This window comes from Pinus tabuliformis, chromosome 6 (genome assembly GCF_031772625.1).
Source record: "Pinus tabuliformis cultivar Carrire ecotype Pingquan chromosome 6, CPIR1, whole genome shotgun sequence".
NCBI classification, from domain to species: Eukaryota; Viridiplantae; Streptophyta; class Pinopsida; order Pinales; family Pinaceae; genus Pinus; species Pinus tabuliformis.
In genome coordinates this window covers 824,125,840-824,151,580 of record NC_142292.1, presented here as the reverse complement: position 1 = coordinate 824,151,580, position 25,741 = coordinate 824,125,840, and the positions used below count along the sequence as shown (strand labels likewise).

The 25,741-nt window shown below is 37.9% G+C and overlaps 1 protein-coding gene across 1 annotated transcript in view; it reads right to left on the bottom strand.

Annotated features, from left to right (window-relative positions):
- Positions 1–25,741, bottom strand: part of LOC149261365 (electron transporter, putative (Protein of unknown function, DUF547)) — a 101,157-nt gene that overhangs the window by 21,449 nt on the left and 53,967 nt on the right. The window contains exons 7-9 of the mRNA XM_089422044.1: positions 18,518–18,924; positions 18,020–18,119; positions 17,708–17,767 (exon numbers count right to left, since the gene is read on the bottom strand). Of these exons, the coding sequence (XP_089278170.1) occupies positions 17,708–17,767; positions 18,020–18,119; positions 18,518–18,924 (567 nt within the window). The remainder of the gene's footprint in view (positions 1–17,707; positions 17,768–18,019; positions 18,120–18,517; positions 18,925–25,741) is intronic.

The window sequence follows — 25,741 nt, the reverse complement described above, 5'->3', positions numbered from 1 at the left end:
GACATGCATTAGACATATTCCCCAAGTCTTGAGCATTGTCGTACAAGTGTTGTCATTGTCGTCACAAAGTGTACCCTAAGTGTCGCACTTGGAGGAGAGTATTGTTTCGTCGTTGCATTAAGGGGATCATGTTGTTTATAATGTGTTGAGTGTTCTATGTTGTGTCGTTGATTGCTTTGAGTGTGTGATCATGTTCAAGTCTTGCCTTGGTTTCATATCTGCTCCATTGATCCCATTATCAATTTCGGAAAGCCTCCTGCCCGACCAACCTTGACTTCACTTAGCCTCCTTGAATTGCACATTGCACAGTAGCAAGCCTCAAGTTGATTCCTTTCCTCCTGAAACAACACAATACACAGTTTCTTCCTCCCAGGAATGTGCATTGCACAATCATAGTGCTCAAAGATTGCCTCCCTTCCCTCAAAAACTGCGTAATCCTACCTCCCAACCAGTCTCTTGTTGTGCATTGCACAATCTCAGTCATCAAGTTGTGTCCCTGAATCAAGGAATATGCAATCCACTAACCAATCTCCCTTTAGAACTGTGCATTACGTTGTCTCAAGGCTCAAGATTGCCTCACTGAGCTCCTCAACTGCACAGTGATCTTGCCCAGGCCTCCAAAACTGTGCATTGCATAGTCTCAAGCTTCAGTCCATCACTCCTAACCCTTGGAACTGCACACTACGCAACCCTTGAGTCTTCCTCTCAGTCCAACACCCAATTCAATCTCAATTAGCATTTTCATGAAGCAAGTTAGACTAGGAGATTTCTAAACTAATGTCGTCTTGTCATGAGTGGATTTCACTTGCAGGTACTATATCTTGACATGACAAGATGATGCCCGGAGAGGAGGAGAAGGAGACTATGCTAAAAGACACTTGTGAAGTTGAAACCATGAAGAGGTCATCAAGCAAGAAGATGAAGGAACACCAGTTTACGACAAAAGACCAAAGATCAGGACCACATGAAGACTCCATACCATTCAGCCCCTTGGAGGGTGAAGATGAAGAACAAAGCAGATCTTTCATGAAGATGAAGTACTAAACAAACCTCTCATGAAGATTGAAGACAAAGCAGTAAGAGAAATAGCTTGGCATTGCCACTTCATCATGAAATCCATGTCATCATTGTCAAGTTGTGACTTGTACCAATGCCTCACAATGTCATGTGTGTCCATGTGTCTTGCCACAACATTTATGGATGTAATGATGTAATGATGTAATTATCAAAAGGAAAGGACAAAATGTAATGTGTGGAAGTCCAAGAGTCATATGTGGAATATGAAAAGTCATAAGGACAAAAGAGTCTTTAGGAAAAGTCCAAAAGTCATGTTGAAGTCCAAAGGCCTTTTTTGTCTTTTTTACTTCGTCGCGGACGCTAGCACTAGAGAAACTCCAAAAAAAATTGAGATTGTGGCTAAAGCCTGAACAAAAGCCTAGTGATCAAAAAACGCAACTTTGATAACAACGTAACGAACAAAGTTCATACACTCGGCAGAATATTCAAAATATCAAGAATATGTAAACATCCATAATATGACAATTAATATTTATATATAAGAATGTTAAATGTACAAGAGATATGACATGTTTACAAATGAGAGCCATGCTTATATACTAAGCAAGGAGCCCCTTCACGAATAGTCCTATCCTTAGAGACATGCTTCTTCAATATACTAATCATTATTAACTACTGATTATTAATTATTTATATTCATAACATAGCTATCTTCTTCTTGAACAAACCTTTCTTTTCAAAACTTTTGCAATGTTTCTAGTGGAGTATCTTCCCTTGAACCATCTTGAAGTTTTTAGTAAGGTACTCCATGGATTTTCTAGGGTCTGTAGCAAACAACCCTAGATATCACCCTCAAATCGAGTTACATCTCTTCAAGGGAGTCCTTAATCGACCCCATACGTCCCAAAAAAATATAGTAGGCACTAGACTTCTCCCTTTAGTCAATCATATTTAATAAATTTGAATTTTATTCTATTTTAAGATAACTTTAGGGTTTTCTTTAGCCTACATTTAATTTTTAGCCATCAAAAACCCTAAACATCCATGCTTTCATGCATATTCTTAACCTGAAATTCTAGGGTTTTCTTTCATATCCTTCACCTAAAATCGTAATGTTTTCTTGCATGTTTAAACTAAAATAATTTTGTTGGATAATGTGTGCCTTGTTGAATAATTAGGGCAAGACATCTTGTTTTAGTTGGCTATTAATCCCTTGTAATTTGTATTTTAAAAAAGCAATTAAACCCTAGATTTATTCATTATTGTTTATCTGGATTGAATCATTATATTGTTTTTCATCCATCTTGATGCTTTCAAGGAAGAAAATTAGAGAAATCAGCTTGCAAGAGAAATTTTAGCGACATGACCCAGTTTGGAGAATTGAGGTCAGAAACCTTCTAGGGCCACTTTGACACCTTAAAGGACACTTTCTTGGGGGGTCAAACTTTGTCTTCTAAGCATCACATCGCCTAGTGCTATTCTACACTCGAAGACCTTTCCAACAGTGCAAGAATAGCATCAATCGAAGTTCATACACATAATTTATGCCCCCCAAAAGTTGACCTATCATGATTGACCACCATAATCCGAGAGGACACCACGTCAACCCCCATTACTCATGGAATAGAGGCTAGCCATGTGGGCAATACGATGAAGACTCTAAAGGGTCAAGTTGTAACTTATATTGAAGGTTGAATGGGTCAAATTTAACCTCTAGTTGGCTATCAAGTTGTGTTATAAATGAGCCACTAGGATGAAAAGGGGTTTGATTCTATTCGAGTGCATTTTGTTCCATAGTAGAGCAAAGTAGCTAAAAATGGATAAAGAGAGAGCATAACAAACACAGTTTGTGCTCTGTAGCAGCCCATGGGCCAAGGGTCTCACTTTTTGTATTTGCACCATTTCCATACATAGAAAGAGTGTTAATTTTTCTTTAGGGCTAGATTGTTCTTTGCTTTGACAATTGCATTTCATTATCTAGATATTTAATTTCACCCCATGGAATCATATCATTATTCAGCAACATATGCAACTATGTAGAAAGAACGATATCATCATCAATGCAGTGAAACATAAAGGAACAATAAAATAAAAGCATTCACACATAGAGACATCGGGATTGGTCGGAGACTAGGGCAAAACCCACTATGGGGAAAACCCTTTCAAATTCTTCTTCTTATTAGATTGTCATTGAATGATTCAGCAAAAAGAGAGTACAATGATCCATATCTTCAACCATAAACCTATCCAACAAAAAATCAACTAAACAATATCCATGAGATGAACCCAACCATGCCAATAATCAAAACCCTAATTCAGGAGCCTGTAATCAATTGTCACTATCTATGGTCAACTAGTGAAAATTTCAATCAACTGAAAAATCAAACTTTAGATTCCAGTCACATGGAGGAAGAGACATGCATGCGACTGAGAGCTTCTAGTCGCTACCTTGAGCCTGCAAGCCTGCGACTACAATCGAAAATTGCCTTTGACAAGCCTGCAACTATGACCCAAAACCCTAGAAACACGCTCCGATCTTCGAACCATGTAATCTCGAACCTGTGCCAACCAATTTTCGCGAACTTGCCTCAAACCTGTGCGAGCCAAACCAAGGAAGAGAATAGAAGAATGTCTCATGATGATGTCCAAATGAGGTTGAGGTCACTTGTATTTATAGCCTTCCAAGGGTGTCCAATTTGCTTTAGGGCCGACCTGATCAAATATGCACATGTGGGATTTTAATTCAAAAATACACTTTCCCTTGTCCAAATTGAGTGCTTCAATAGTCAAAATTGGTCCTCTCAAAAAGAGGAATCTAGTCCCATGGTTGGAATTTGTCACTGAGTTGCCAAATTAACACTCCCTCTCAGCTAGGGAGAAATTCCAACTACACCATGTAATCATCGCAAATATCTTGTCATCAAATCATATCCAATCTCAAGTATCTAAATGTCATCATTATTCATCTCTGCTCATCTCTTGCTTATTCCTGCTTATCTCTTGATTTTCCCTACTCATATGCTGAACATTCTTGAATCTAAAAGAAGAAGAATTTGATATTGGAGGGGAGCTCATTCTACGACCCTTTATTCATAGGGGAGCCACTGCTACCACCCAGAATCACTGCAACAGGGAGCCCAATGCTACTACCTGGGAAACATCAGTGGGGAGTCAATTCTACGACCCGCATCAACATCAAAGAGCCTAGCTCAATCCAGAACAACATCAGGGAGCACATCTCAACCTAAAACCACATCGGAGAGCTTAGTCTCAACCTAGAACTATAATGGGGAGCAAATCTCAACCCAAAAATCTCATCGGGGAGCACATCTCAACTTGGAATCTCATGGTGGAGCTAAACATCTACAACCCCATATCGAGCAATAGGTGATATAGGGGAGCACATCTCAACCCATCTTATTCCCACTGATCTTCCCAACAATGACCCTCAAGAGTCATGTGGTAGAACACCTGCATCATAATCAGCTTGGGTTGTACACCCCCAAGTACACTCTCAACCCGTTGGCCAGACAGGAAGCGGTATTCCCAACAAGCCCAACTTGTGGGTATGATGCCCACTGGGGTATACTTTGCAGAGACCAAGATAAGGGAGCAACATCTCCAATCCTATGGGTAACAGATAGGGGAGCAACATCTACGAACCTATTGTCTAGAGATCCCTCAACCCCAGGATCCCTCCATCTCAATTCCTCACCCTGGGAGCTCAGACGTGGGGGAAGATTCAGCTCAGTGTTCTCCATTAGTCCTACTCTCTATAGATCAAAAACATATCATCGTGCTCATATCCGATATCAACTTAATCATCATGTCATAATAGTAGTCTCCTGTTCATGCAAGACATCAAATCAAATATTATATTAGAACAAATATATATCACAAAAAGGATACCTTATTCATCCTCCCTCTCACAGAGGTGCCAACCACAAGCCTAAGCTTGTTTCATATAGCAGCATTGTCTCAATGAAGACATCTCATTCTTAGCAATATACGAGATTCTCTGCCAATTAGATCCCACTCATTATTATCACAATGTATCCTTGTCATATTAAGAACCAGCCCAAACAATTCTCTAAATAGCTTCTTCATACTACCTCACAGTTAGCCATACTAGCAACATCATACTCAACCTCGGTCGTGCTTACAGCTACGAACTTATCATCCAAAAATATCATGGCAGATCTCATACTAAGGAAACACCCAGATGCACTCATCTTATCAATAACAACATTAAACATCCATGCGATCACATATCATAGGAAGAATATCTCAGACCAAAAATTGATCGTCCCATGCAAATATCTCTAAGGGTGCTTGGTAGCAACTCAATTTGTATGAAGAGGCTCAATCATGAATTGACGCGGATTCTATGCAAAACATATATATATACGGATGGGTGTTCTCACGGAACATCAATGCTTCAATCAACTGTCATTTGCCAAGTCAGGTTCAATAACATCTCTTCATAACTTCTTGAAATTCCATCAAAGTGTACAAGGATTTGCATTTCCATTTTCCAACAACTCTTCAGTAGCTTCACGATATAGATTTTTCTTTTCCCAACTTCAGAATGTAATTCATCATGCCATGGTTCATCATTCCAAACTTCAAAGACCGAATCCCTCTTACTTTGATCATCAGAGGCTCATAACCTATCACAAATAGACCATTAGCATATAAAACCAAAATCAAAGCCATAACTTGGACCACCTTTGAAGTAGAGTTTTGGATTGGCACATCTTCCTCGCTTCACCATATAAATGTCAATACAGACATACCAGGCTCGGGAAACTTGCTTCATATAATGCTTTCTGCAAACATAACACTTGACCAAACCAATATGCTCAACCTTACACAAATCAATACTATACTATCAAATCAACTAATTCAGCTTATCAAGTCTTAGATGCCAAATCACTGTGACAAACTCTTTGGACCAAATGTCAGGCAGAGCTTACATCCAAATACTAAGTTACGACAACCTTTTATTTACCAAGTACTCTCTAATCAACCTTTATCAAGCCATCCTTATGATCATAGCATGAATCATTTTTGTCACTAAATATGAATGCATAAGTCAAGGTCAAGTCATAATAAGTTTCATCCATATATCATACCAAATCACAATTGTATATACTTCAACCAATGAGCCAAAGCCAATGAAGCCAATACAAAAACATTATTGAATACCAATATTACTCACTAGAAATTATTGTGCTCACATACTGTCGTCAAGGCAAATCATCAGATATCAAGTCAAATCATTAGTCAACAGGTCAAAACTCAAATTTATTATTACAGTGAGTTCAATCAATACATAACCCAAAACATATCAAGTCAAAGTTCTAAAGCATCTCTACGAATTATCAAGCAATATGTCAAACTCCAAACATTGCTTATCTATATCAATCCCTTTGCAACTGTTATCAAATAATGTCATACACTGGCCTCAATGGTTAAATCATAATGACATATTGATATGCATATTCCGGTCACCTGCAAACACAAGTTTAGTCAACATATTCACATTATAGTAAGTCAAACATTCAAACTTCCCTGCTCATAGAACTTTCTGTTGTCTGCTCCATATCTGTAGGATTGTCATACTCCTGGTGCATTCCTGATTTATGCATAAAGCTTCAAATTTTGTGACCTACAGGCATAACCACACCCATAGGATTTCTTTCGTGCGGTTGTGAGGCTTATAGCCGCACTGATAAGATTGCTTCCAAGCGGTTGGGGGTTTAATCTAAGGGAAACCCTCTCTTTTCAAACTAGAACTTGCTATAGACTATCAACATAAGATATTTAGTCAAAAATCTTACTTCAACAAAAAAAAATCTTCTATACATATATGCAAATGATAATAGGTGTAGGGATCTTATGGAGAGATTCTCCCTATGAATAGGAAGCCACTTTAGTCACCATTAATCAAGTTATCAACCTGTCTATAATACTGTCATGTATCAAAACTATTAGATTATAAAATCAAGCTATATTAGACTCTAAAACATATATCCATCATGGTCATAGCATCTTAGCATCAATTATTTCATCATTACAAATATCAAGTATACCAATATATCAAAAATCAATGTAGCTTTATGATGACTAGAGTGTAATATACTTGTCCAATACCAAGTGCACCATCTCATCATAAGTACTATGAATCAAACTTACTTTCATATGCATGCATGAGCCATTTATGAAGGCGATACTCATCATACCTTAGGGCTTATCTTGCCATCTGATATTGCAACCGAAATATAATATTGCAACAATGCATCTTATATACCTTGTAGTATTCAAATACATATGCACCTTCTAATTTGACATTAGCGGAGAGAGCACTTTGTCAACTTCCTTGTCATGGGCAACTATAGCTCTTCTCTTCCTGCACTAGTCATCTTTTCCTGCATCTCAAATGATCCTCAAGAGGGATCCACTTATCACATCTCATCAAGACGTTAAGTGTCCAAATACTCACATACACAAGCAAGAAGTATAAGTAATAATCAAATCAATAAATCTAAACAAAAGTAAAGACATAAAGAAGTAACATAAATCGAAAACTACTTATCTTTTAATGACAGGAGATCACCCTCTTAACCCAACCTTCAACAGTCATGACTATCCATTGTCCATATAACACTTGTTGCCTTCAATATATATTCATCAACTTCATCAATAACCAAGGCCGAATTGAGACTATCCAATCTAGAGGCTACATCAAATCTGTCATGAGTGCTAGAACATCTTCACGTTGATCATGCTAGGATTTTTAGATTGCATATCTTAAGTCATTTACATAAACGAAGGTTTCTCTCAAACCCTAACCTCATAATATTTATCAAACCCTAATACACAAATTTCCTAGAGTTTCCTTCAAACCCTAACATTATTTTAGGTCTCCTCCATCTTGTTTTGTTTCCATCAAATGTGTCTCCATAGGGGTGATCTTCAATGACTTTTCTTCAAGCCAACTCTGATACCATGTTATTTTTCTTTAGGGCTAGATTGTTCTTTGCTTTGATAATTGCATTTCATTATTTCCATATTTAAATTCACCCCATGGCATCATATCATTATTCATATTTACATCATTATTCAGCAACATATGCAACTATGTAGAAAGAACAATATCATCATCAATGCAGCGAAACATAAAGGAACAATAGAAGAAAATCATTCACACATAGAGACACCAGGATTGGTTGGAGACTAGGGCAAAACCCACTATGGGGAAAACCCTTTCAAATTCTTCTTCTTATTAGATTGTCATTGAATGATTCAGAAAAGAGAGAGTACAATGATCCATATCTTCAACCATAAACCTATCTAACAAAAAATCAACTAAACAATATCCATGAGATGAACCCAACCATGCCAATAATCAAAACCCTGATTCAGGAGCCTGTAATTAACTGCCACTGTCCGCGGTCAACTGGTGAAAACTTCAATCAACTGAAAAATCAAACTTTAGATTCCAGTTGCATGAAGGATGAGACATGCGTGCGACTGAGAGCTTCCAGTCGCATGAAGGAAGAGACATGCGTGCGATTGAGAGCTTCCAATCGCTACCTTTAACCTGCAAGCCTATGACTACAGTCGAAAATTGCCTTTGACAAGCCTGTGATTGTGACCCAAAACCCTAGAAATACGCGTGAGATTCGGACCCTATAATCTCGGACTTGTGCCAACCAATTTCCGCAAACTTGCCTCAGACCTATGCAAGCCAAACCAAGGAAGAGAATAGAAGAATGTCTCATGGTGATGTCCAAATGAAGTTGAGGTCCCTTGTATTTATAGCCTTCCAATGGTGTCAATTTGCTTTAGGGCTGACCTGATCAAATATGCACTTGTGGGATTTTAATTCAAAAATACGCTTTCCCTTGTCGAAATTGAGTGCTTCAATAGTCAAAATTAGTCCTCTCAAAAAGAGGAATCTAGTCCCATGGTTGCAATTTGTCACTGAACTACCAAATTAACAAAGTATTCTATTTTAGTGCATTTTGATTCATAGTAGAGCAAAGTATCTAAGAATGGATAAAGAGAGAGCATAACAGAAACAGTTTGTGTTTTGTAGCAGCCCATGGGCCACGGGTCTCACTTTTTGTATTTGCACCATTTCCATTCATAGAAAGAGAGACCAAAGCAACCTCACTTTCAAGTTGGGTTTTCTTTTGAAAAGCTTTCCTAGGTCAAATCTTGGTGTTATGTTGGTTTGTGAGTGATTGTTTTATTAATTCTCTATTTTCCACATTTTGTATATTGCATGAATAAGTAGAAAACAATAATTTAATAAATATAGAAAATATAAAGAAAATCAACCCTCATGGTATATATTTTATATTTCAGTATACTTTTATTAGATGGTTGTGACAAATTGTCCAATGGAATATCCATGGCAGTTTATGGATCAATTTTAGCACTATCTATACTAGTTTAAAACTCATTCTGAGGGCTGAATTACATTGTTGTTGTAATATGTTTGCTATTGTAATTTCCAATCTTCTATGCAAGTTTTACAACAACCATTGGTAATTTTTAGATTTGAGTGGGTAGGGATTGTTTTGCATGAGATTGTTACTTGATAAACCCCCTCACTCAATCTTAGAACACTTTAGACCAAATCTGGAATATGCTTGTAGTAACTACATTCTTCTTCACTTGATTGATACATCCCTTTGGGGGTGAATTGGGTAGACACTTAGGAGGTCTTAGACTTGATTATATCTTTCCTTGGGAGTCCTAAGTCCGACTAGGGAAGCCTCACTTGTGTCGGATTTATACTTCACTAAAACAAAGCAAGTTGTTGTGAAAGTGAGATTGTTAACACTTTTGATGTTCCACTAATTTTGGCACCTTGTGAAGGCTTTGCACTAAGATGCTAGATTTTGTGATAACAATGCCCATATGACAATTCACGAAAACGGCTCAACCTAGACATTGGGAATACAATAATAAAAAATGTCATCCCCATAGAAATGGAAATATGGTTATAGGACTAGAGGTAGTGATCCAATAGAGAAGAAACAGGTTCAGAATTCTCTTTCACAACTTTCTTATCACTGCTTTAAATGACCCATGTTTCCTTTTCAACTAGTGCATTTTGCTCACTAGGAAATTCACCATAGAGAGAGAGAGATTTATCAAATATAAGCTATGACATCTTATTTGACTCTTGTAAATCCGCTTTGCATCAAGACTCATCATAGAGAAAAAGAGAATCGGCAAAGACAATTGTAATGCAATTTTCCTCATCTCGCTGGAATATTTCCACGTTCTCCTCATGCCATTCTTCAAAAGCATCTTCAAGATCTGGCCAAGCATCTATGTCTTCTATATTTTCTTCTTGTATGTTACTCACAAATAAATTTAATAATTCATCACATATTTAAAACTATTTCAACATTTTTATCCTAGCTTTTACATATGTCATGCTCTTTTTTAAGACATGTTTTCTCCAAGCTAGGGATTGATTAAACAAAAACAAGAAGCAACTTGCTTTCAAAAGATCTCTCTTGCTGATCTAATAGCTAAGATTTTGTCAGCGAGTAGATCTAAGTGCTTGTAATTGATCTAAACTTTGTCAGCAAGTAGATCTTCATATTTTCAAAACACAAGAAAATCATTTTTCTCTTGTCGACAAGGAGTGCAAACAAGAGAATTTTAATCATCAGTATCTTCATTCTTTCTTATTCTTGCTTCCATTCTTTCTCATTTCATACTTGCATTTGTGACCAGCAGTCAGTGTTATTGTACTGGTTGAATCTCCCACGTTCAATACCATAGTTGAACATGAAGTGATGTGGGGAGATTATAAAAATGTAGGTGTGGTACTTCCTATTTACCTAAATCTTTGAGCCATTTGACTTGTATCATATTTGTTCAGAGCAGTGCTCTTGTTACAACTCTAAGAATGAAAATTGAATCAGTGTCATTTGAAAACCAGATTCTATCTAGCATAGCTCTTGCATATTCAAAGTTTCATTTCTGGATTTCCCGAACTTGTGAGATTCGAATATTCTCTTCCTCCTTGTAACATTTCCTTTCCATTTCACTCCATTATTCCAATGTCAAGCCGCTAGCCATCAAGAAAAAATTATTTATTAATGGTCTCAAGGAAAAATCTAAGGAATATCATTCCTGGTTTTCCAAACTTAGTTGCAGATTCGTAAGGGGTATACCTTATATCAGCAATAAAACATTGATTGGGGTGTTTTATTCACATTTTTGGTCAACTTTGTTCACTGTTCCACAATTTTTATTGCATAAACAAGGGAACATTATTGCAGATTTGTAAAATTTCTGCATTATTTTGATATATCAAGTCATAAACCTGAAGTTTTACTGTTGCTGATTTGCAAACGAAAAGCGCAGATTTTAGCATTTTATTTCAGATTAGCAGGTTATATTGCAGAATTGAGGTGCTATTTTCCCTAGGAATTCGAGGTTTAAGCATGCAATCATCGAGGGAGACAACCATCAAATTGTGGCTTGCACCAATTCAAAAGTGAGGAGAAGTTTAAACAATGACAGTTTTATGTAATGTCCTCTAAAAATTAATTGCCCAAGTGTTGAAATTGTAGCTTGGGAGGTACTCCCACAAGGCTTGGGGTACTAGGTTTGTGTGGAATTGGCCCACAAAAATGAGCTTTTGTGGGCAAAGTAACCAAGCAGTTGGCTTTAGACCCAATGTTGTGGGCTAAAGACCCAAAGTTTATTATTGTTTATTTTATTTGTTGTAAGAGGGCACCTTGCTGGGCTAAGGGGCACCTAAAGGCTACAATGGAGAGATATAAATAAAGGAGACCAAGGAGAGGTCTCAACACATCATAGCAACCTATCTCAAGTAGCATAACGAGCTAGAAAGGAGACGCAAAACCTCAGGAGGAGACGCAGCTTGGAGAGAAGCATAGTTTATGGTCTGTTTCTGTTGAAGGGAAGCCAAGTTTGCTCTGAGAGCTAGGCCAAGTTTCTGTGCGAGTTTCTGTGCCCTAGATAGGGCTCTGTCCACGTCGAAGCAAGGAAAAAGGGTACATAAATTCTGTTTGATGTCTGCTCTTGTTCTGTGCATAGGGAGGAGGGCGAACCCTGAAAGAGGCTTAATTAACCTTTGTCCAGCCTACTGTGGAGGGCCACAAGGCCTCAGGAGGAGCGCTGGTGTTCTGTGGATAGGCAGAGACCCTAAAGGAGGCTGAAATTAGCCTCAGACCTTGAGAAGGGGCAGGAAGTCATCTCAGGCAGGGAGAGAAGGCAGAGGGCAGTGTGGAAGGCTTGTATGGTGGAGTAGATTGGTTGCTGAAGTGGATTTTTGAACTCTGTTCAACCAAAAGAGGGTTTGGACAGCTGTTTGAAGGCTAATTGTACAGTGACCTGAGGGATTAAACTACCATGAGAAGCTGAGTTAATTTGGAGCTGATTATACAATGTCTCTTTAAGGACAAAGTGCATTGTGAGCAGCTGGTATGCAGAGACTTCAAAGGACCAAATTTCTCTCTGAGAAAAGGAGGCAAAGAACTGCGAGGTGTCAGTGACAAAAGAGGGCTGAAAGGACTGTTGAAGGATCTACATCAGCAAGTAAGTTTGTTATTTTTGTCATTGTTCTTTGGGCAGATTGAGGATCAAAGGACAGACCTCAAGCCCTAGTATACTAGTGTCTTGTATCAGGGCTGTGTAAGGGCCATGATCCCTGGTACGGGAGCCCTATGTTTGTTTTAGGGAAAGACAAATAAAAACAAGTTTTGGGGCACACAAAATTTTGTGTACTTTGTTGATCCACTACTGTTACATTTCCACTGTGCAAAGTGCTTGAAGTTGTGTATTTCAGTGTGTTTTCTATCATGATTAGACTTGGACCTGATCTGGGATACTAGGAAAAATCAACACCAAAGAAGGACGTAGTAGCCTATCTAACCCTATAGGCTATAGTCATTTCAAAAAGGGGGATTATTATTTAATATTACTTAGGTAACATTAAATAATAAAAATTAAAATGGGGCAAATGGAGAAAAACTTGCAAGTCACTCAAATTTGAAAATTAGTAGGGAAAAGCCCCAAAGAGAAACTATATAAGGGAGGGAGGAGAGTCATTATGATAATCATGGTTTGTTATTCATTTTTATTTTGGGCTTAGGCTCTTGGAGGGTTTTAAGACCGTTTTCTCTTGGATTATTATTTAATATTACTTAGGTAACATTAAATAATAAAAATTAAAATGGGGCAAATGGAGAAAAACTTGCAAGTCACTCAAATTTGAAAATTAGTAGGGAAAAGCCCCAAAGAGAAACTATATAAGGGAGGGAGGAGAGTCATTATGATAATCATGGTTTGTTATTCTTTTTTATTTTGGGCTTAGGCTCTTGGAGGGTTTTAAGACCGTTTTCTCTTATTGGTTTCAGTAGTGAAACATTCCACCCTAGCCAATCTCTCCACTTTTCCTTAATACAGGACCGAATTCTGACTGAGTTTATCTTTTCGAGGCAACGAGTGGCTTAAGTCTGTCTTCCTGAAGTAGTGGGGCAAATGGGGAGATATTTGCAAGTCACTCAAATTTGAAATTAGGGGGGAAAGCCCCAAAGAGAAACTATACAAGGGCGGGACTCAGGAGGAGAATCATTTTGATTGTCATGGTTTGTTACTCTTTTTTATTTGGGGTTGAGGCTCTTGGAGGTTTTTAAGAATATTTTCTCTGATTGGTTTCCGTGGTGAAAGATTCCACCCTAACCAATCTCTCCACTTTTCCTTACTACAGGACCAAATTCTAGCTGAGTTTATCCTTTTGAGGCAGCAAAGTGTTGAGAAATCGAGGGCAACCATGTTAGATGATTTCTCTACTTTGATAATTGTTTGTGATGTATTTTACTTAACTTGATTAGCTTCTTCTTTCACTTTATTATTATTAGTGTTTTCTATCATCAAACAACTACCAAACAATGAAGAACAATAACACAAGAGGACACAAGATATAGGCTATCAGTCAAGCCCAAAACCTCTCCTCTTGAGAGGAAAACCCACAAGAACTCTTCTCTTCTTATAGAATATCAAATGACAAATTCCAAGACCTATGACCCTTGACCAAGATCCCTCCAAGACCAAGTCAAACTGCTTCTTGATGAACTTCCTTCAACCCAAGTCAAACTTGCCTCCTAGTCGATACAATTTCTCCTTTGACCAATATTTCGGACCTACAACTTCTTGATTGCAATTCGACCTTACTGCAGAAACCCTAAGCCACACATGTGAGTAAGAATATGATGAATTCTTCCTCCTTTTACCTTCACTGAGATAAGTTCTCTTTCCTTGGCAATTTGGCTTGTATGCTAGACTGATGTGACAGCAAAATTCAACTTCTTATGGAGACTGCAATTTGGCCTACCTGCAACAAATCGATGCCCTAACCTTTTCGCACGTAGGGAAGGAATTAACCTCAGTAATAGTCCCTAGACAATTCGGCTTCTTGTGACAACAGAGAGGATGCCCTAGTTTCATATAGCACATGTGAGAGATTAGCCCAGAAACAGTTCCAAAACTTCAAATTTTTCTCCTTCGTTCTTCTCCCTTTTTCACTGTTCTTCTTTTGCTTAGATCGAACTTCTTGAGAGCTACTTCCATGGTATCAAATGTGGTCAACTTTCCCTTATATATAGGCTTATAAGATGCCCTTAACAGTTCGACATGTCATCTTTAGGAGGCTCACTTCACAGCTTGATAGGCCAACTTGTTTGTAGCACTATGACAAGGTATTGGAAGGTCTTTGACTCTAACTTTGACTCAAATAAATTTTCTTTACAATATGTAACATGCCCAAAAGGGTCTTCCATACATGACAATGACTAAATTTGACTTGTTGACTTAAAGACAAGCCCTAGAAGCACTCAATTGGTGCTTGACCTATAAAACAAATAACCTTGAGTATGAAACCCATGCCTCAAGAATAACAATAATAATTTTATATTTCTCATTAGATACATAAAATCATGATTACATATGTCATTATGAAGATCGAGCCTAGTTACATATTTCAACAAGCAGGGCTTAAGTATGTCTTCCTAAAGCGTGAAGGGTTGGTATTTACCTTTCTGAGGTAATGAAGGGCTGGTAGCCTGGTATATATCTTCATTTGGAAGCAAAGGGCTGAGATCTAACTTTCTGGGCCAGTAAAAAGCCAGGAATCCATCTCCTGAGCCAGTGAGTGGCCTAAAGGGCCAAGATCAAGAGACAGTGAGGGCTTAAGGGCTAAGGTACCAGGATTAGGATACGGATACGCCAAGGATACGTCAAGTACAAAAAATATAATAATATTTTAAAAAATTAAAAATAAAATACTTTTAGAATTCAAAAATCAAATCCATTTATAAATCACAACATTTAGAATTGAAATCATTAGATATATTATAAATCTGAAGACTGAAACACTGAAATGATACAAAAAATGAGTGTCTCATCCATGATCACTCTACTAATATCTACTAATATCTGTTTCCTCAAATACAGGATCCATTTTTGTTAATTTTAGGTAACAATGGTATGTTCTGAGCTTTAGAGCAATTTTACTTTAGTTTCTTTATTAGCCCAATATCAATATCCAAATTAGCAATCGCATCAACATGATAGTAAAATGCAGATAGAACATAAACATAAATAGTAGAAGACAAGCCAAGACAAGAGGACACAAGATGTGGCACCAGCCAAGGGCAAACCCCAATGTGGGGAAACCCTTGATCAATTCTTCTTATATTCTTCAATAGTTCAGCAAAGAGAGAGAGATAGAGTAAAGTGATTTAAAGTCAATAGTAAATACTGACTTGCCAAATAGAAGATCTGAAATCAAAGCTCTTAAACATGAAGATGACTCAATGAAACTGCAATTCTGGCACCAAGGGCTGGAGATTTCTATACTGCAATTCTGAATACTGGTTAGGGCACAAACACAGTTAGCTTCAAGAGCTGATGTCTTTCCTCTGCAATCCAGGTCACTATGTAGGGCTGCCTGCTTCAGCCCTCTTTCTCCATTACTGTGATTTACCATTAGAAGACCTCCAATCACTGATTTAGAGCTTTGATGCTCCTCATCAATGAACCCTACAACAACCCTAAATCAGTGGCAAGATAAAACAGTCCCAAACTCATGAAAGAATTCTGACCTGCCTGCGCTCAAGCCTGGGCATATGCGGCCTAGAGAGAAGGACTTATCCATGCCTTCATACCCTCCAAACAGCTTAACAACTAGCTGCTGTAGCGGCTCTCTTCCTGCGGCCTGTAACAAAGATACACCTCACCAAATAGCACAGAAAACCATCCAACAAGCATTCCTCTGACTGTGGCTCTATTCAACAGGAAATCTGTACCCAAAATCAAGAGATATGCTGCCCAGACAGACCTCCTATCCTCCATGCATGATGCCACAGACCTGCGGCTCTTTCTCCCAAGAAAACCGAACCCTAAACAGAGATGGGTCTCATCATAAACTCGACCCTTGCCACTTGCATCCTGCCTCAGATGCCATCCTATTTCAGAGGAGAGGATGAGCACTTGGATGTATCAAATGAGGGAGAAAGCACCTCTATATATACCAATCGGTGGGGGTCAAGAGACGTGACTATTGGATTAGGTGAGCCGACATATAGAAGAGGCCGACCTTGATAATTTGTCCATAATCAAAATAAATTCATAACTTCATTTGTACATGTCGGAATCGGATGATCTTTAGATCAATCCTACACCTTTCGGAGAGAGGAATCCAAGAAAAATATCAGCTGTCATAAATAAGATGACCCATATGGAGTTTGGCCCTAGTTGCCAATTTTAACAGTTTCCACCATGCAGGATCTGTTTCCAGCAAATCATGATCCGCCACGTGGCTGTTTCCTGCACGGATCCAAAGTTCAAACGGATCCAGATGCGGATCCTGTACCCTCTAGTGCCAGATCCGGTAACTTAGTTTTAAGGGTAAATTCAGGGTGCTGGCTTACTAGGGACTAAGGCAGCAAAGGTGAATAAGGGTGCCAGGTAGCAGCAAGGCCTGCTGATGTGATTTTGTGGCAGCAAGAGGATGGCTACAGTTTGTAAGTCTAGAAACCATGTTTGTGTTGATACCCTATTGGGAAACTGTTGATCCTTGTAATTCTGTTATTTGCTTGTTGAATCAGACATACATTATAGTGGATTGCTTGTGGAATCAACTGTTGTTTGGGTTCTTCCTATACTACTTGTGTATTCAATAAAGATCCTTACTGTTTTATAGATTGATGACTACTACTCACTGTTATGAAATACAATTCTATCATGTGTTTATTGAAAACCCCAACTCAGAATTGCATCCCAAGGGTAATCTCTCCAAGAGGGATATAACATTTCACTCCATAATAGTAGAACCCGAGACCTTTGGGTTCTTTTGGTTCAAAGGTATTTCTGGGTGATAACAACAAGCATAGTCATAATTACCAGGATAGTATCATAGTTTAAACTACATATTCCTTGCAGCTTTTGCTTATGTTCAACATGAGTGCTAGAATATTGACACGATATCAAGCAAAGCTGAAATAAGGATAACTTGTCTAAGATTCTATTTTTATCCAATAAACAAGAACCACAAAAAGGAAACTTCAATTACATGTTGACCCAGAAAAATATTCTGGAGCATATGAAGAAATGACTGGACTTTTACCTTTTGGAACAAAGGCATTCTCTTCAAGATGTTTCTTGGTATCCCATATGCTAAATATGCCTGCAACAACACAAATTATTTTCACCAAACAAAATGGACTGAAATGATATGTGTTCAATAAAACATAAAATCCTGCAAATATTTATTATTAATTACTACAGGCTCACTAATTAATCAACATAATCTAGTTCATTTCAAACCCCAATACATTTTTGTCATTCTCGAAGCAACCATGATAAGTGATAGCATCCTAACAAAAGAAAAATGCATTCATGAAATTTATAATCCAAGATGCAGACTACATGCACATACATGCATAACCAAGGCATTATGGACGTTGATCCAGAATGCCAATTTTGACTCCCTTTGCAACTGGCTTGGATCAATTCTTTCCAGATGCTCCACCATTGATCTAATCAAATAAGAAAACCAATATTCCAAGTGAGTAAAATATGTACATTTCTTACGAAAGGCACATTACAGATGAAAGGTACATTTCTTACGATAGAAAGTCAACAAACATTTGCTGAAAATGTGTTGAATATAAACTTAACTAGTTGATAATCAAACACATTGCATTCTTTGTTAGTCCTCTTTTCTGGAATTTCCACTTTTAGAAGAAGCAAAATTGTTCTCACTTTAAGTTCAATCTTTCATCTAGTTATTAAACAAAGAAAAAAGACTTGTTGCAACTGGAATGATTAAAAAACTGACATATGAAGGTTCAAACATCAAAGAAGCATTCTCAGTGAATATTTGAGCATTAATCGTTATGATAAGCTGATCCAGTCTGAGAAGCAAGAACTTTACCTGAATGTGCGAAGCATAGAGGTAGCATATGCTAATTGATCTTTGTCTGCACATATCCAAGGTACCTCCACCATAGAGCTGTACGGACCTATATTTCGACTTTGGCCTTTTATTTTAAAGGGATTCTTCAAAGTTGTATCACAGACAGACTCTATCTTATGTCTTGGGCTCCATCCATCACTGATTGCATCACGAGGGGAGAAAATACTAGTAGATGATATTGATGAAGAAGGTGACAAAACCATCCCAGATTGTACAATTGGCGGGTCAGACAATTTGCAATAAATATCTGCCATGCAACGGACTAGTTCCTCTGATAATCTGTTTGGTGCTTCATAGATATAATCTTTAAGGGTACGAGGTACTGCATTCTTCTGGCTTGCAACAGGGTACTCCTCAGAAACTTGCTGTAGAAAACAATTAGTATACCATCAAGTTACTCTATATACACAGCAAACCTCATTAAGCACAAAGAATGCCTTTTCTATGAAACAACATGCATATTCCTCATGTCTGTCAAAAGAGCATCAACCAAAAAAAAACAATCAGCTGCTATAACTGTACAAGGATTTTTCCTCCGTGCTTTCATCTAATTACTGAGAGAAAAGAGAGAGGTGCAAAAGGAACCATCACTTTAAATGTAACTAGGTCCTACTAACATGAAAGTTTGAAACTTGTCAAGAAATTACACTCAAAATATGCAGGAAGACTCGATGAGGTGACTTCAAATATAACATGACAGCCCAATATTGCCAGTTGAGAGCTGAATATGAAAATGATAGAAATAAGTCCAATATTGTAAGTCCACTAACTTAGACACAAGTGCCAATGCATTTTACGGTAAGGAGATCAGACTTATCTCTGTGGCTCGCCAAGACATTTAACTAGTTATTGCTTATAAAGCCATTATGACAGTAATTTCATGCTCAAATATCTAGACAAACACTCCATCATCAGAAAAGTCATATATACAAGACCACAGCTAAATGTTACTAGTTTTCCAGAAATGTGAAAAGACCTCTGATATTTCAAATAAAATCCCCAAGAAGAATAAGTTACATTAACATCCAAGGATGACTAAGCTGACTAATGGAAAAAGTGAACACAGAATTGTGATCTTATATCTAGATGAAACACATTGAGCATTTCTATTCTCCAGCTATCTATCTAACCAAAACACCTTACTACCTCCCTTCTCACAGCAATAATAGTCTATATAGTCTCCAGCTGCTCTTGCTGGTAAATGGGTAGAAAGGGCAGTGGACAGTAATGCTCCAGGGCAACTTCTATTCCATCGACGATCTAATATGCTCAATACATTCAGGGTATCAAATTAAAAGGCCCCTTTCAACTTTTTGACTTGATTAATAAGGTTAATGCCTATGCATTTTCGAGCTCAGCTCCACTTAAACAAGAGCTTGTTGCATAGCAGATAGGTGTCCGACTTTCTATAATGGCAATTTGATGGGCCATAGGATACCTGGGACCTAGCATCAAGACTTATTGGGATGTTTCATTGTCCAACAGGTCAGCTTAGTCACTCAACTATGTTTTCTCATAAAAATTGGCCAGAAAAGGGCTTTTCTATTAGAGGGATTTGCAAAACCACCAGCACCATCAATGGAATACTTGGCATGCTTAACTGAGCTCAAAGGTTAAACAAAGCAGTAATATTTGTAGGATGATTCCTGAAAAGTTAAAACTGTATTTACTAAGATGCAACTCCATGGGTCAGGACTCAGGACTCAGGAATCGGGACCTATTTGGAGAGATTGGAGATAGTATAGTGAGAAGCCCTTCTCCAACGATGTGGAAAAGGACTTTTATGACATAGTAAGAGATACCTCCAATCTTGTACCATGCTCAAACAAAAAGGTGGGGCTCAAACAAAAGGTGGGGGTAAGGAATCCTGAAACACACTGGCTAAGGGGGTGCCAGCCTATTTTATTATCTCAATCTTCCTCCATGCACGAAGTATTGGGGTGGCTTAAGCTTCAACAGGGCTTGGCTGTCAAGACTAGGCTTCAAAAGGTTACAAAGACTGCATGTAAACTTTGCAGTAGAGATGAACAAGTTGAGCATGTCTTCTGGAAATATCCATCCACAAAAAATCTTTCAGCATGGTTCGGGCTGAATTTAACATTTTTCTCACCACCCAACTTTTTTGTAAAGCCCCGCCCCCCTTGGGAATGCTCAGATGATTAGGTACAGCTGTAAATTTGTATGGCACACAGTTTATCTGTCCACCATTGCATTTCTGTTAAAATCCAAGTGTAATGCTACCTTTCATGAGAAACTCTCCAAGTGTAAACAGGTCTTCGCTTGGCTTGTGAAATCCAAATTCAGCTTTTTCCATAAAGATGTTGAATCTCTACCTATTGTGGGCACAGGCTCAAAGGTTAGCATTTCTGGCCTTTTCAGAAAAGGATTTTCATATAATCCTGTTGTTGGATTGATGAAACTCTTCATTTTATGTAGTAATCTATCATGCATTCCTTGTGAATTATTTAAAATCTTAAGAAAACAAACCCTACTGAAAAATGAGTGAAGAAAGTCAGACTTACAGTCTAACTGCCCATCATATTGCTGTAGTGTTCAGTACATAATGTAGTATAATATTACTATATGTCTCATGCCAACATAGGTGACCTAAGCACAAATCTGCTGCTCCAATGCATAGTGAACCAAAGATGCTGCAGAACTTCCTCCAGTCAATGCTCAGGTCTGTGTCTTTTGCTTTAAAATCCTGCAAATCTTCAATGAACCTCATGGATCTGATTAAAAACCCTACATGCCTCTCAGATTTGAGCCACAGTGAATATTACAACAATTTTCAACGACTCTCAAAGATGGAGGGCAAATGGTATTTTCGTTCTTTGCCTTCAGAAGATTACCAGATTTGTATTAGCTTTCTGATGCTAGTATCACTAGTTAGGGCTTCAGTCAGATTGGCTCCAAGACATCTTGTATCAACCTTCGGATCTTTCCAAATTCTCAAATACTCCAACCACTAATATGCATCAAGAAGCCACAGATGAAGGCCACAGTGAATGCCAAGCTTTTGCACAGCGGAAACTACAAGAGACTGCAATCAAAATGAATCTCTTCGTGATAGAAGGAGCCACAGGTAAATAATGAATGTTCACAAATGGATTCCCACAGAAGCAGGGCCGGATTTACCTTGAATGACTGAGGCTGAAACTCCACAGAAATTTCTGAATTTCACTGTCAACAGACTTTGAGAAAACAACTTCAAGGAGGCCGATCAATTCTTGATGAATACGCTTCAGAAATGCACCAGAAATTGTTTCTGAGGAAGCCGAGGGTAATCAGGCTCAACGATCAGCAAAAACACCTCAAGAAATGATCACACAACAAACCTTGTCCTGGTCAAAATGCTTCAGAGATCAGTGTATACCCTTAGATGAATATTTTGGACTTATAGCAAGAGGCTCAACTACTGTTGACTGACTTCACATGCATCCGTTTTCAAACCCACCCGCAAAAAACATAATTAGACCTCAACGAATCCCATGTCCAAGTGTCTTCCAGGTACACCCTTCCACAAGGAGCCGAAAATAATCAAGCTTCAACAGTTACAGACGTGTGCCCTTGAAGAAAATCTCTTGGATAATAAGACAACTTCAGAAATGATGCAGATGCTCTTCAACAAGAGGCCAAGTAGGCCTGTGAATGAGCCTTAGTTGAGTTCCAACAAAAACGCATATAAAACCAAACAAACACACTTCAGTTAGACCTCCTTCGCTGATCTTCAAAACTACCCATGGCCCTCAGATGATTTCAGAGAAAATTCGCTCTCTTCTTGCTTGTATTTTAGGGAGTGAATATACCACCTTTATATAGGGGAGGAGGTCGATTTTGGAAGGAAGGCCGACTAGTATTTTGGAGGGAATTTGAATTTTAAAATTCAAAATTATTGGAGCCAAAATGCTCCCTCCAATTTGGACCATTTGAATTTTGAATTTTATTGGAGCCAAAACTCTTGTTAACCATAAGCTGACCTTAATGTTGATTTGAATTCAATTTTGATGCCCTCAATGAATTATTTTAGCCGCACATGTTTAATTTGAGTTTTAATAAGAAGACCTCATGCCACATCAACCATTTGTTGGGGCATTTGACCACAGAATGGGTGCACAATTTTTGACTGGGCATATCTCCTAATCCAGGAGGAACCACAAGATGCTCCACATACCACCAGAAACAGCTAGACAAGAGCTATCAACCCAGAGAGGTCCTATGCCACGAATCATGATAAACAAGTGTGGGGTATGATCATCTTCCAAGGGGGCCAAACCCTAGAGCTAGGGTTTCATCAATGCATCATCTCATGGATGCATGCCAGCATACTGAGGACATCAATGACGATAACCTGCACCTGCTTTGACATAATGGCAACATACTCAACAAATATATCAATGTAGGGTGTTGGAAAATTGATTAGGGCTCCTTCTTGACCTGGCAATAGCAACATTTTCTTTGACCTTGCTTTGGAGACTTCGATCTTCACTAGAAGACTTTGATCTTTACCTAGAGACTTCAATCTTGGCCTAATACAGCTTCTTGAGGCAGCAACAACATGCAACAACTAACTACGGCATCAACAAGAGAACTTCGATTTTCCTTCCTTCCTTCTTCTAGACCAAACTCGCACTCCTTTTGCCTCCTTTCCTCCACTTCGCACTGTTTCCTAGCTTCATGAGATATCGAACTTGCTTGGTGTGAATGTCCTCCAAATGGAATTCGAACTGCTTCATTTATAGTCCTTAGGTGGGGCCAAATACCCTTCTTTGAGGCTGACTTAATCATCTTAAGGCCGACTTGATGTGCAGGTAACATAATTCATATTTGACTCAATACTTGACCTTTTTACATGATTCAAAAGCCCAAGAAAGGTCTCTTTAAAAACAATGACTCTATTGACTCAGACTAAATCCTAGAAGTCCTCAATGGGGGCTTTGACCTAAAACATGATGACCGAAGCATGAAAACCATGCTTTAATAAGTCATAATAGTAATAATAATAATTTTCTTTATTCTCATTCCATGATGACAAAAGCATGAAAACCATGCTTTAATAAGTCATAATAATAATAATAATAATTTTCTTTATTCTCATTCCATGATAACTCAAATACATAAATGAAGACCGAACTTAGTTACAATTTCCAACACTCCCTCTTAACTAGGGAGGTATTCATTATAAACAATTACAAAAGATCTCAACTATATGAACCATGAAGAATTTTTAGGCACCGCAATGCCATGGACTAGATTCCTGACCAAGGCAATCTATCTAAGTGGGACTAAAATGGACTCAAGCTTCCATCCTCTATAGGTACCATCAGTCTTACTTGCTAACCATCAACCCAGGGATCCTGGTGTGTATCTGAAATCAAAGCTCTATAACCAACACCACCTTTCCAAATTCGGGACCTAGACATCAACACAAAGTGCCAGCCAAATGTCCTCCCAAGCAATGCTTCACTCACAAAGCCTCAACACTCCTTGATCTAGTAGATCGAGGACAACAAATCTCTCCCAATCAAACTGATTGGTAACCAACATGCTATCAAAACCTTCGAGAGATTTACCTGTACAAACACAACCCCAATCAATAATATACTTTTAAATATTCATAAATAAACACAAACCTTCGAGGTTTTCCTGATGTTGCTTTTCAAACACAATAGCTTATCAACCAAATCTTTAATACTTTTCTTTTCATACAGCAACATGTCCTTCAAACTTCATTCTCCAATCAAAACTATGCTCTCCCTCTCAACCAGGGAGATTTTCTCTATCCAAGCTCCCTCTTAACCTAGGGAAATCAACTTCTTCTTTTCGACATCGGAGAATCTTTTGTGGCTTCCATCCATCTTATCAGAGTTATTCTTGTCACATCAACCTTTTCAATCATCTTCACATCTTGAAGATTGTGTACCTGCACAAATTAGATAGCAAGTACAACCAAAACTATAGAAGCATGAAATTAATCACAAAAGCATTTCAACTCAATATATATCAGATACCCAAACAAGGGATAAACCCTAGAGTATTTTACCAATGCTTATCAACTTTCATTACATCTAGGGTTTCCATGTCTCTTTCAGAGCTACAACATATAGCAAACCTTAGAAACAAATCGAATATAGAACTACAAATCAACTCCTAGAATTCATATGTTAGACTTCCTACTAGGGCTTCATACAACCTCTAGATTTCATATATAGGTTGTTAACAACCAACAACAACTCAATCAACAATATGAATAGCATCCACTAGGGTTAGCTTAGATCACCATATAGATTCATAGATTTCAGATTGTCATATCACACATACTAGAGAATTTATTACTAGGGTTTAGGTGCAAAACCCTAGATTTACCAAACAGCATCATCTTAAAATATCCAACTCAAACAAGGGCTTATATTAATCCCTAAGACTCATGACCAACAATAATTAGGTCAATATACATATTCATGAATTCATCATTAATCATAAGCATAACATATGTTAGACAATATTAACACATTAGACATATACCGACCTAGACCAAGCTAGGGTTTCAATCACATGGACACATATATAAACCTAGGACTACATTCCTAGGATCTTACATTACATATTAAAGGTTTTTCTTATAGGCCCAACCAAATCCTAAAGATCTAGGATTTCATAACTTAGCAAAGCAAACCCTACTATGCCAAAACTTCAAAGGGGCGGGATTTCAAACAACATCATTTCAACCCTAACAATTTAAGGTTTTCATGATCATACCAAAACCCCAAACATGACATCAACAAAAAATTCAAATAACATTTCCCAATAACCCTAAGAAATTTCAAGCATTAACATTATCATACCCTTACGATAGGGTTTTCCAGAGAACCCGTCTAGGGTTCTATAAAGTCAATTAAGAATATGAGGGGGGTAGATTTATCAAGTGATGAATCACCCAAAACAAGAATCATTAAGGTTCAATACAGCTAGACATAACGATGTTATTAGCAGATTATCGAATCAATAAACATTTACTATAAAAGAAATCAATGTTTTGTAGTTTGAGGCATACCTTTGTTCCTTGACAAACCTTGTCTTGGGAGACCTTCCACAGCAAATGTTTTCCTAATCAAGACAATAGAGGGAGAATGGTGTTTAATATTTAACATAATCAAAACTTAAATAAGTATATAAATTTGA